Source organism: Erinaceus europaeus, chromosome 3, assembly GCF_950295315.1.
Source record: "Erinaceus europaeus chromosome 3, mEriEur2.1, whole genome shotgun sequence".
NCBI classification, from domain to species: Eukaryota; Metazoa; Chordata; class Mammalia; order Eulipotyphla; family Erinaceidae; genus Erinaceus; species Erinaceus europaeus.
In genome coordinates, this window is record NC_080164.1 from 42,776,409 (window position 1) to 42,790,055 (window position 13,647).

General features: G+C 40.6%; 1 protein-coding gene and 1 non-coding gene across 2 annotated transcripts; both read right to left on the bottom strand.

Annotated features, from left to right (window-relative positions):
- Nucleotides 1–1,755: 1,755 nt before the first annotated feature.
- Nucleotides 1,756–11,571, bottom strand: LOC103109835 (uncharacterized protein C2orf78). The gene is made up of 3 exons (XM_007518956.2): nt 11,178–11,571; nt 4,606–5,385; nt 1,756–3,780 (listed from the first exon to the last, which is right to left on the bottom strand). Exons 1-3 carry the CDS (start codon nt 11,272–11,274, stop codon nt 1,883–1,885), a joined length of 2,775 nt encoding a protein of 924 aa, XP_007519018.2. The 5' UTR covers nt 11,275–11,571; the 3' UTR covers nt 1,756–1,882.
- Nucleotides 10,781–10,887, bottom strand: LOC132537821 (U6 spliceosomal RNA). Its single transcript, XR_009549247.1, has one exon. It is a non-coding gene; the product is annotated as a U6 spliceosomal RNA (small nuclear RNA).
- Nucleotides 11,572–13,647: the final 2,076 nt, after the last annotated feature.

Sequence of the window (13,647 nt, forward strand, 5' to 3'; positions counted from 1 at the left end):
GAGCTCTGCTCAGTTCTTGCTTAAAAGGTGCTGGGATTGAATCTACAACCTTCGTACGGCCTCAGGCTTTAGTAGGCTGAGATGTTTCCTTGACTCTAAACAATATACTTTTTTAATGTAAATAATCAATTTTCCCGTGCCAAGTATCTGCTGTCCCACCTCCCTGCATGGTCCATTTCATTGCTTCACATCTCCCCACCAGAACTCCAACCAATCTCCCCCATGTCACCCCGCCCACCTCCTCCAGCTCCCAGAAGCACCTCTGGTCAACCACAGTTGGAGAAGGGACCCAGTGCGCATGTCCCCAACCCTGGTTTACTGCTTTCTCTAGGGACCCGCCCACATTCCCCCAGTGATGGCGTTGCTTCCCTTTGTGTTTTTGTCCTTCCGTTGAAGGTGATATTTACAGCAGACGACAAGCTCCCACCAGGTCCATGGAGGAGGACCCGATGGTTAATATTTAGGCCCCTCCAGACGTCTGATCTCCTCCACCAGGAGCCTCTGGATGCTGTGTGCTGGGAGCCAGGTTGGGCGCCTATGGGAACTTGCCAACACTGAGAAGTTTGGAGGCATATAGGCCTCTTATTGAGGCCTTGCCCCCCTGCTTGCAAAAACACAACCTCAGCTCGCTGCTGCTCCTCGCTAGTAAAGGGGCACTAGGATAGTGGCTATGTGTGTTGTGGAAATGGACTGAAGGGGTGAATGTCTTGGGTCAGGTGTGTGCAGGTGTTGAGTCAATGTTGATTTAAAACCCAGAGACTATTCTGGGAGGGTGTCATGCTGCAGCAGTTTACTTGGCTAGATGCGGGTTTTAACAGCTGCCACTGGGGGGTTGGATGGTGGCACACAATACAGTGCCCAAGGACCCAGGTTAATACCAGGTGCGCACATGCAGGGGTGAAGATTCATGAGCAGTGAAGCAACCATCAGGTCTCTCTCTACCTCTTTCTGCCTCTCACCACCCCCCAACCCCCTCACCACCTCCCGCCCCCCCAACACCCACACTATTTCCCCTCCCCCATTAATTTCAGTCTGTCTCTTTCCAAAATAAATTAAAAAACAAAAACATCTGTCATTGGGAGTCTCTGAACCCTGGTCACTCATCTTGTAGATTTCCATGAGGATTCGTATTCAATGTCCCCAGCTATAATCACTGATTGATAAGGTAAGCCAAACCTTTTGCACATCTGTCCTTAATATTCTGTTTTCTAAAAGAATGATTGGTGGTCAGAGACAGAAGAAAGATCAATCCCCTTCACTGCACTCCATGAGAAATGAGACGGACACACACACACACACACACACACACACACACACACACACACACGGGGTGGGGGGGTGGGGAGTCGGGGGGAGAAAGAGAATTTATCAAATCACTGCTCAGCTTGGGCTACTGGTGGTGGGATTGAATCTGGGACCAAGAAGCCTCTAACGTGAGTCTTTTTGCATAAACATTTAAGATATCTCCCCTACTAGAGAATGATATTACTTAACTCTCATCAACCTAGATTTGACTTGTGCTGTCTTCAACCCCATCAAGTTTACTTTAATCCTAATCTCACATCCTGTCATTCCCCCACCCCTGCTTCTTTAGACAGTTCTTGTTCCTGTACCATATTTTTTCTATTCCCTTCTGTTCATCCTCCCATTCAACCTTCAGTTCTTTCTCATGTAGTCATTTGATGACCACCCCTCACCAAAGAGAAGCTGCAGTTAACAGCAGTTCCAAAATCAAAATAATTTCCAGTCCAGCTATCAATTCTATTGCATTTATTCAATTTGTTAACTAGTAAGAGAGATCAGAATAAATAGAGAAATGTATATCTGTCTGCATAGGAAAAGACAGTTTGTAGCCAGTTGTCACCAAGAATCCTAGCAATTCTTATTTTACGTAGCCATAGTACCGAGCGATTTCCATCTCTTTTTCCCTTTCAATGAAATACTGCATTTTCCCCAAAGCCGTGTACTTGGCAGCATTCTCACGCTCTTGCTGAGCCTTTCTCTTCATGGCCTCCCGCTCTGGCCTCTGCTCTTTTGTAATGGGAGTTGACATTACTGGCTCAGGGACATTGGGCTTTCTCCATGGGACTGGTTGGAAGCAGAAATCTTGGCGCAGAAATTGACTTTGTGATTTGGGTAGAAACTGGCGCTTGGTGCCGGAAGTGGGAACAGGCTGCCATTGGAGAGAAGTGCAAGATGATGTTTTGTAGGGTGCAGGCTTAGAAGCAGCAGAATGAGACACACAACTAGGGTTGGTCATAGCTGAGTGAGTTGGGATGTTCAAAATTGGCTGAGCTGGTCTGGCCGGAGCTGTCAAAGCTGCAGCAGTTGGACAAGAGGGATTGACAGCAGTAGGTTGAGCTGAGTAGGTAGACTCAGGTCTGGCAGGATAAGCCACAGCAGGCTGATGTGAGGACATAGGCTGTAGCCTTCGAGAAACAGGTTGAGTTTGAGGCTTGTTCAAGGCTGGAAAAGGCAAAGGCACCAACTTCACTTTCCCAGGAGGTGACAGCTCATACTGGTAGGGAGATGAACATTCTTCTTCAGCATTGCTGTTTACTTTTGGGACTCTGACTTGAGTTTTCTCGTGGCCTATTCCCTCACTTTGGGGATCTATCCAGGATCTTATAGCTGTAGATGGCTGCTGGGGGTCTTTGGGTCTACTTGGGTTTCCAAGGACCCGAGAGGAAGAGAGCCCAGTTTTCTTGTCACTCTTTTCCCCTGATGCATGAAAAACCTGCACAGACTCAAGCACATGCAAGCCTAGGCAGCTTCGAGGCTTCTTAAAGACCTCTGGACTAAAGTCAGGCTGATTTTTCTTACGCTTCATCCTGGCAATAGTTGGTTTCTCTTCTGTCTTGACTTTGTTCCCTGATGCTTTATTCTCATCAGTTATTTTGGTGTTTTCTTTGGTCTTTTTCTGCCCCTGGTTCTTTGTTTTGCTGATCCTGCTGGATGCAGCTTTCTGAGATTTGTCATTAGGAAGCTTTTCGATGTCAGTAGGAGCCCTGTCATTGGGTTCTTCATTGCAGAGAACCACTTGTCCTACCAGCACACTCTCTTGGCTGTTTTGCAGGGTGTCAGCCTTGAGAGGACCATCCACAGGCTTGGAAGCCACATGTGTGATATTCCTGACATCATCAGAGAGACTTTTCATGACACTTGACTCTCCTTGCACCTCACTAAATTTGATGACTCCCTCATCTTTGACTTGGAATGTGTTGAAATCTTTGGCTTGGTCAAGGTCACTGAAGGAATAGAAGAGCTGGGGCAGGTGAATCTCTCCCACTGGTGTAGTGATGTCAGCAAAACCACCACTAGGTTTAGCCCCATTCTCAAGTGTTTCCTGATCGTAGAGGCACAGAATATTGTTCCCCAGGCCCATATTTTCACAACCAGACTGGTTCTCTTGGCCAAGAGGATCAAGGTAGGCCAGGAGTTGTTGAATGTCAGGGATTTCTAGAGGGCACAGTGGAGGGTCTTCATTTTCTATTGGGATCTGATAGGCATCAAGAGACTTGGCAAGTTCGATGTTAATCTCATTCAAATTTTTATTCTGTGTTTGTTCCAGGTTTTGCGTGGGAGGCAGAGCCAGGTTACCGGAACTCTGAATTGGAGTTAGCATAGGAATTTCCCCAACCTCAGGCGATGAGTGCCTGTCAAGAATCTGGATTTGGCTACTTCCTGCCTTGGTGAATTCTGGAGATTGGGACAGACAAAGTGTCTGACCTGGGTGTTGCAATCCATAGGAAGTCTCCATCCCCAATGAAGGGTCCATCACTACAAAGAAATCAAGGAGCAAGTCAGTCCTTGGTAACTGAGATATTCCCCTCTAAGGCACCAGTACAACACTGAGCACCTTCCAGCAATGGGTAGGTATTTCTACTAGATTTTCATAGAAATCAGGACCAGGTTCTTTGCTAGGCATTAAGAAGTTCTTAATGGTGAACATATGTTGTCATTGCTTATCAGTTTTGTTTTATTTCATAGTTATTGAAAGCCAAATAAAAAGTAATTTTGAAATGTTTTATACAATCTAGCACTCTCACCAGTCTTCTCAGTTCTCTCCACTTTATTGAGAAAATAAGAATACATCATGGACCAGTGAAAAATAGATACCATATTTGTGAAATATATAAGCAATGACAATTTCTGAGCTTTATTAATTTTATTTTTGGCTTTATTTCTTTTGACGGTATCTCAGAACACTGAACTTAAATCTTGGTGTAGAGCAGTGAGAGGAATTCAAATGAACTTATCACAGCAAGAGTTCTGAAATGCCTTCTTAAGAGTCTAGAACAACAATTTAAGGGAGGGCATTCCTTACAGTGTGATAGTACAGGAAACTGATAAATTATGGTAGTGAAAGAAATGTAGTTCTTAATTTGTTCTGATGTTATGTTATGTTATGTTTGTTATGTCACGTCATGTTATGTTATGTTATGTAACCTAGACAGTTTTGATAACATCTGCATTAGAGGTTCTTACATAGAGTTTGAAAGTAGAGAGCACAGTACAAGTGAGAGTAACCTCAGAACTTAAGTTATACGTATCTGTGGACTCACTAATTCCCTAACTGTGAACTCTAATACTGCTCACACTCACCTTGTAAACCGGTTTCTGTGCTGGGTTGAGTTGACACAGAGTAGTACATTCCAGAGGTGGAGACTGGTGGTAGTGTATTTGTGGGCTGAACCTCCTTGAGTACCATCACCATTTCAGGATATAAGTTGTTTAAAGTTTGAGGAACAGAGCCCCTATTTTCTGGGTATGACTCAGAGCCATAGGACTGCAGGCAGGGTCCAAGTTCTCCAGACAGCAGAGGCCCCAGTGTGCCTTGATTACAGTAATATACCTGGTTTCCTTCCTGATAGGGAAGTGCCAAGCTAGGTGCTTGATTTGGAATCTGATATGTTGTCCCCTGCACAAGGCTGGCAGAAAGGGATGGATACATAGTAATCATGTTTTTGGCACCTGGAGTTTTATCATACTGAGCTACCATAGACATGGAGGCGACAGCTTTGTCTTGGTCAATGAGGGTCACAGTGAAGTCTTCAAGAGAAGATGACTTGTTTTCAGTGCTTCCTGTGACATCCCACTCCAAGATACTTGGGTAGGAAGTAGCTGAAGTGGAGATCTGGCTCTGGCCAGTACCTCTAGGCAATGTGGTTGTGCTAGGCTGCTGGTAAAGGTAAGCGCTAGCCATGAGTGGTTGGAAAGAGGTGCTAGAGTCTGATGGTAGTAGCCATGGGGAGCTGACAGCTGGAGAAGAGTCTCTGGAGAAGTTGCGGGCATTTGCTGTTAGGGAAGCTGCACTGCTCACAATAGGAAGAAAGAACTGTAGTGAATTTGAAGTTCCCAGTAAAGATGGGTTTTGGAAATTTTCTGTAGAATGAAGAAGCAAGAGTATGATTAAAAAAAAAATCAGTGATATTGATCAATTTCACTTATCAGTCTAATTTTTTTTTTTTTTAACAGCAGAACACTGCTCAGCTCAGGCTTATGGTGGTGCGGGGGATTGAAACTGGGATTTAGGAGCCTCAGGCATGAGAGTCCGTTTGCATAACCTTTATGCTGTCCCCCCCCATCAGTCTAATTTTAAAGTTATTACCATCAGGAAGTCTGATGATCCTCACGGAGTGCAAAAACAATGTTTGTTGATTTTAAGTGCTAAAGTGTTTTGTTTGCTTTTCTATTCCCAGCATAGGTTGAGATACACAAGAAACTTAGGTGCTCTGTTGCTTGGCTATTCTGAGTTAAAGATGCCTTCTCTCTGTCTTACCTTTTCCTGGATCCAGTACTACTACAAATTCTATGCTATTTCTTAGAATGGGAGCATTTTATTTTGCTATGTTATTATTATTTTAGATAGAGACAGAGAGTGGGAGAGGCCAAAAGAAATTGGAAGAGACTATTTCCAGTTCCGGGGGGGGGGGTAAAAAAAAAAAAGAAATTGGAAGAGACCACAGCACAAAGTTACTTTCAATGCATTGGTGGCTGGGCTTGAACCTAGGTCAAACCCATGAAAAAAGCAGCACTCTGTCAAGTGAGCTGTTTTGATGTCCAAATGGAAGCATTTTAAAGCTATTAAGGTCTTGGAGAACTTCTAGTCTAACATTTCATCTTACAAGTGAGGAAACCAAATCAGAGAAATAACATTTTATATCGCCTTTTTTTTGTCTATTAAACACTTCACCATTTGTGAAGCTTCCCACCCTGCAGGTGGGGGTAGGGGACTGAACCTGGATCCTTACACACTATAACAATGCACACTCTACTGGGTGTGCTTCCACTCAGACATAGCCCCATTCATTTTTAATAGAGTGGAGGTAGAAGGAAAGGGAAGAGTAAGTAGGAAGGGAGAGAGACAGAGAGAAAGAGAGACAGAGAGGAAAGACAGGTGGGGGTAGGGGACTGAACAACGATAAACAACAAGGGCAACAAAAAGGGAAAAAAAAGGCCTCCAGGAGCAGTGGATTTGTAGTGCAGGCATCAAGTCCCAGCGATAATCCTGGAGGTAATAAATAAATAAATAAATAAAATATTTAAAAATTATTGGGCCAGTGAGGGCACACCTGGTTGAGCACTATACTGTTACCATAAGCAGGACCTGAGTTCAATCCTCTAGTCCCCAACACCAGGGTTAGGCAACTTAATGAGTAGTGGAACAGTGCTGCAGGTCTCTCTCTCTCTTTTTCTTCTACTCAGGTCTTAGTTTCTCTCTGTCCTATCTATCAAGTAAAATAAAAAAAAAATTAAAAAGGAAAAAATGGCCACCATGAGTAGTAGATTCATTGTTCAGGAACCATACTATGAGGTAACCCTGGTGGACATTAAAGAATTTTTTTAAACTATCACTATTATAATCTTCAGAGCTCATTTAGTTTGTACAATTTGTGTATAACTAAATACAGTTAACTGTTTATTATTAGTAGTACTAGTAGTTGTTGTCATTGTCTTGGCTAGGGCTACACTGCCCATGATGAATATGTTTTAGATAGAGAGGAACAGAGACAAAGAGGCAAGAGAAGAGTATAAAAGAGACCAGAGCACTGGAGCTTCCATCAAGACGGTGGAGGCCAGGCTTGAATATACTATCCAAGTGAGTTACTTTATCAGCTCCAGTTGATAAATTAAAAAATTTAATTTATTTATTTAATGAGATAGAAATAAAGATGGAGATGGAGATATATACCAGAACCCTGCTTAGTTCTTGCTTATGGCGGTATTGGGGATTGAACCTGTGACCTCAGAGCCTTAGGCATGAAAGTCTTTTGCGTAATTATTATGATCTCCCCCAGCCTTAAAAAAAATTGGGGGGGCGGGGCGGTAGCACAGCAGGTTAAGAGCACATGGCACAAGTACAATGAACCGTGTAAGGATAGGGTTTGAGCCCCCAGTTCCCTACCTGCAAGGGGGTCACTTCACGGGTGGTGAAGCAGATCTGCAGGTGTCTATCTCTCCCCCTCTGTCTTCCCCTACTCTCTCAGTTTCTTTCTGTCCTATCCAACAGAAACGACAGCAATAATAACAACAATTCTTCTTCTAGCGACAATGAAAAACAACAAGGACAACAAAAGGGACAAAATGGCCTCCAGGAACAATAGATTCGTAGTGCAGGCACCTAGCCCCAGCGATAACCCTGGAGGCGAAAACAAGCAAACAAACCATTTTATACCCCTCAGTGATTACCTAAGAGATTCTCAAAAAGTGCTTTTTGAGAGTAAGGAGTCATTTTAACTTTCTGAGTCTCAGGCTCAATTGTCTAATCTATAAAATGGTTATAATGACAACAGCAATAATATGAGTAGTAATGCATAAATGAATAAACGCTAGAAGAAGAAGAATGAATAAAATGTATATGTTAACATTTTATTTACATAGATGGAGATGTACATGTTCTGGAAAGATAAATAAAAATTTTATCCTAAAATAAAAATAAACTTATGGATACTAACAAATATAGCAAGCATAATAAGTTTATTAACAAGGATAACCATAAGTTTAACAGTAATGAAATTCTGTATAACATTCAATATCTTTTATAATGTGTTAGAGAAACTGAGGTGGAAGAGGAAGATAGAGGGAAAGAAAAGGAGACACTGGCAACATTGCTTCACCACTAGTGAAGTTTCTCCTCCACACATAGGGACTAGGGCCTTGAACCCAGTTCCTAGTACATGGTAACACACACATACAATATTATGAAAGTAAATATGGTATATTCCATCAAAGTAGAAGACACTGGAGTGGGGAGGAGGGTTCATGTGCTGGAACATGATGGCAGAGGGGTACCTAGTGGGGGTTGAATTGTTATGTGGATAACTGGAAAATGTTATTTATATACAAACTATTGTGTTTTGCTGTCAACTGTAAGCCATTAATTCCCCAATAAAGAAATTAAAAAAAAAAAAAGAAAGAGGAAGTCGGGGTGGTAGTGCAGCAGGTTAAGCACAAGTGGCGCAAACCACAAGGACCAGCATAAGGATCCTGGTTCGAGCCCAGGCTCCGCACCTGCAGGGGAGTCGCTTCACAGGCAGTGAAGCAGGTCAACGGGTGTCTATCTTTCTCTTCCCCTCTCTGTCTTTCCCTCCTCTCTCCATTTCTCTCTGTCCTATCCAACAAAGATGATATAGATAACAATAATAATAACTACAACAATAAAACAACAAGGGCAACAAAAGGGAATAAATAAATATTTTTAAAAAAAAGTAAAGGGCAGAGGGTAGAGAGCATAATGGTTATGCAAATAGACTCTCATTCTTGAGGCTCCAAAGACTTAGGTTCACTCCCCCACACCACCATAAGCCAGAGTTGAAGAGTGCTCTGGTTAAAAATAATAATAAAAAAGTTAAAAAAATTTTGATATTTAAAAAATTAAAAATAAAGTAAATATCTTCTCTACTTTAATGATTACTATTAACCAAAAATTACATAATAGAAAATAATCTCAAAGGAAAACTTAGTATATAGAGGAAGGGAAAAAAACAGTAAAAATTTCATAACAAGCAGAAAAATATAATACATGTGAATGTATAGGTAGCCGAAATATATGTAGAAAATTGTTCAACAAAAACTGGTACAAAGCAGAAAGCTAGCTAATTGCATTATCGTGCTTAAAGGTACTCAGCCAAGTACATTAAGGCAACAAAGATATTTCAGTTACTATAACCACATAGCAACTAGAAAAGAATACTTAAGTGGGATCATGAAAGTCTTTATATTTATTCTCAAAGTCTAGATATGAATCATCAACATCCAGAAAATATTCCCCAAGTAAAAAAAAAAAAGTTATGATCACTAATACACAGTTAAAACACATTTAAGTATACGAAAAACAGGATGTCTCCATAAAATTGTTTTAGGTAAATCTGAAATTAGAGTGTGGAGTTTGATTTTCTCTTTTTCTTTTAAGATCAAAAAATAGTTGATAACTGTTACCAGTGTTTTCTGTGTTAGGAAGACAACCTTGATTGGAACCTACTTATCATACAAAGGAATTAGTCCCTCTGATTTAAATTAAGATATATCATCTAAAAAAAAAAAACCTTAATTTGGCTTTCAATAGGCAGACCATTTTGGTTGTCTAAAATGAAATAAAGTGGTGAGAACTGTTTTTTTTCAGTCTACTAGATCACTTTTAGTAGGTTCCTGTTGGTTGGAAGCATAATTTCTAAGACATATTTCTAACTTGTTTATACTCAAAATGTCAAGTGCCATCTGTGTTCTTGAAAGGCAGTGGAAAAGGTTAGAAGGCGGCTGGGTAGTGGCACACATAGTTGAGCACACATGTTACAGTGTGTAAGGACACAATTTCAAGACTGTAGTCCCTACCTTTAGCTGGAAATCTTCATGAGAGGAGAAGCAGAGATGCAGGTGTCTCTCTGTCTCCCCCTTCCCTCTTAATTTTTGGCTGTGTCTATCCAGTAAATAATAAATTAAATTTTAAAAAGAAAAGATTAAATGGTCAAGGAGTACTTTTTCTAATAAATAACATCTCCTAGTGATTCAAGCTTGAGTTTCCATCCTAATCTATTAGTCAAGGCATGTAGACTAATAATAGTAGACTATTTATAGGTTAAAACCAATTGTTTTGTCCTCCTAATAGTTTTCACTTTTATTGTTTGTTTTGTCTTGCTAACAGTTTCCACTCTACTGTTTGTTTCAATTTAAAATCTCTTCAACATTCCATCCCAAAACCTTTCCCCTCCTTTATGCTCTCCCTCTTCATTCTTATATTTTCTTCTTTCTTGATTGCTATTAGTCTGTGCTTAATAAAATTAATCCTAAATTTCTCTACATTTGAATATATGCCTTCTTTTTTATATTTATTTATTTTCCTTTTTGTTGCCCTTGTTTTTCATTGTTGTTGTAGTTATTGTTATTGATATCATCGTTGTTGGATAGGACATCGAGAACTGGAGAGAGGAGGGGAAGACAGAGGGGGGGGGGAGAGAGAGATAGACACCTACAGTCCTACTTCACTGCTTGTGAAGCTACTCCCCTGCAGATGGGGAGCCAGGGGCTTGATCTGGGATCCTTATGCCTGTCCTTGTGCTTTGCACCACCTGCCCTTAACCCACTGTGCTAACGCCCGACTCCCTTTCTACTTCTTTCTTTCTTTCTTTCTTTCTTTCTTTCTTTCTTTCTTTCTTTCTTTCTTTCTTTCTTTCTTCCTTCCTTCCTTCCTTCCTTCCTTCCTTCCTTCCTTCCTTTTTTTTTTTTGTTGTTATATAAACATTTCATTTTTTTTAATAAGAAAGTAGCTTCGGAAAGGGAAAAAAAAATGAAACGCTTCACGAATTTGCGTGTTATCCTTGCGCAGGGGCCATGCTAATCTTCTTTGTATTGTTCCAGTTTTAGTATATGTGCTGCCAAAGCAAGCACCTATTTCTTTTTAAGCACTATCAAGAAGACTCTGATTTAGTTTTCTCCATGCCTCATGCTTAAGATTCAGTAATACATAGGGAAGGAATAAAGGATGATCAATCTAATGTCTTAATGTAACACATAAAAATAAGTTTTATGTTTAAGAGGATCAATTATTTTCCCAAAGTCATACAACTAATAAATATCTTAGTCAAGACAAAAAGTAGACCTCCAGCTCTTTTGACTCCACTATTACATTTAGGATTAAAAAACTCTAATGAGAAACTTAAAAAAGTTTCTTTCCTTACCTGACATAGTCAGAGGTGAGGAAGCACCCACTGCAGATATAATGGAGGAGGATAAAATAGGAGAGGATGTCTGAGTGGCTGAACCCAAAGAGCACATGTGTCCAGTATGAAGGTCATTGGTTACTGGTCACTGGTCACTGGTCACTTGCGATGATACAAACTTATTTACAGACAGCTCCATGGAAACCCCAAGATTCTACCAGGTGGTAGTTTGGTGGGAGAATGATGTCACAGATAGGCAGTTTAAAGGTATGAAATAGCCAATGAGGAGGTCATATTTCCCACAAAAAGATAGGATTGGGTGGAGACTATGTATGGTAGGGGAGTTGAAAACATCTAAATAATTGAATCCTTCAAGAATCCCCCAACCTCTTATGTTAGTTATGGAAATCATCTCAGTTTTTCTTAGATGTTTTGATTAATAGTATTCACTGATGTTCTATTTTCAACATTATCAGTTTATACCTTACATTTATGTGTATAACATGGGACTATAAATGTAAGTTATAAACTATTAATTATAGACTATGACTAGACTTACAGAATTTCACATATCTATAAATATGTTATAATGTGGATAAATAAAATTAATATCCTTAGGGATGAAGGTTAGGAGTATCTTAAGTTGATACATGTGCTCAACCAGGTGTGCCACCACCCAGCCCCTGAGTATCTTAAGTTGAACAATGACAGTTACTATGAAATTGTATCAGGGGTCTGATTAGTGGACTCACTGCAGCTTTTAAGGGCCATAGGAAGGGCCTAGGAGTTCTTTTCATGACGTTAAAGAGCAGGGTTAAGTTCTTGAGTGTACTTGTGGGGAATGATATAATCCAAAACCTTTCTCCTTTAGCTTGTTCTTCTTGGATCTTAATTTTCTCAGACTAATTAGGCCCAGGTTGGACTTCCATCCCTTGTCTGTTTTTCTTCTCTCACCTTCATTAAAGTTGTTGTTTCTAGGACAGGTTTTGGTCCTGTATGTTTGTTCTTGTCAACTTCTAGCTGTAGTGGTCTTTTCAGTGTTTCTGGTGCTTCACAAATGGACTGTTCCCATTAGAAGTAAACACCACATAGAGAGAAGATATGACTTGCCCAGCCTTTAGTTGCAATTCTCTTGGCCATGATTTGCCACCTCTGGCTCCTTGGGTGCTGGCTCCTTGGGTCCTGCCATCCTGTTTTTTCAGTCAGTTCTTACTTGAGAGACCTTGGAGACATTTTTCCTTTCATCTTTTCTTCTCAAGTTTAAGTGTGTCCACCATGACAGTTACTTAGCCTCCTCCCCCCTTGTAAACAGCCACTATAGAATGTTGGGTCTCAAGTATTCTCTGTCAGCCATATTTGTGTTTGAGACCCAGAAAAGTGAAGAAGAGAATACTGGGGTGTGGAAGAACATTAGTGGGAGAACAGGGAACAAGCATGGTTAAAAGATGCAAGAAAAAAAAGACTCATATGGATATTTTAAAATGAAAAATAAGTTTACCTATTTGAAGCTCATTTAATATTAATAGAACAAACAATTCAATATCCTTTCTTCAGCTTTAACTCTCTTGTCGTTTTCATTTTTATTTTTTAGACCACATTTAATTTTCATTGTGGGAGTGTTTTGATAAGACTATAGTTGTCTCATGGCATATCTGCATATCTGTTCTTCTATCTTTTATTGGGGGAGTTAATGGCTTATAGTAAATACAGTTGTTGATTAATGTATAAAAATTTTCAATTTTCTGCAAAATACTCTTACTAGGTCTTCCTTTACCATCATGCACCAGTACTTGATAGCCCCCACTTACCACAGTTCTTTACTTTGGTGCTATATACCAAACATATCCAAAAGTCTACTTTGTGTTTCTTCTTTATATTCTTTTTTTATTATTATTTACTTTCCCTTTTGTTGCCCTTGTTTTGTTGCCTTGTAGTTATTACTGTTGTTGTTGTTGTTGTATAGGACAGAGAGAAGTGGTGAGAGGAGGGGAAGACAGAGAGGGGGAGAGAAAGATAGAGACACCTGCAGACCTGCTTCACTGTGAAGTGACTCTCCTGCAGATGGGGAGTCAGGGGCTCGAACCTGGAATCTTACGCCGGTCCTTGAGCTTTGTGCCAACCTGCGCTTAACCAGCCGTGCTACTGCCCAACTCCCTCTTCTTTCTTTTTAAAAAATATTTATTTATTCCCTTTTTGTTGCCCTTGTTGTCTTATTGTTGTAGTTATTGTTGTCGTTGTTGGATAGGTCAGAAAGAAATGGAGAGAGAAAGAGAAGACAGAGATGGAGAGAGAAGGACACCTACAGACCTGCTTCACTGCTTGTGAAGCAACTCCCCGGCAGGTGGGGAACCTGGGGCTCAAACCAGGATCCTTCTGCTGGTCCTTGCACTTTGCGCCACATGCGCTTAACCTGCTGCGCTACTGTCCAACTCCCTTCTTTCTATTCTTATTTCTCAATGAATCTCCATGAGTGAGATCATTCCATATT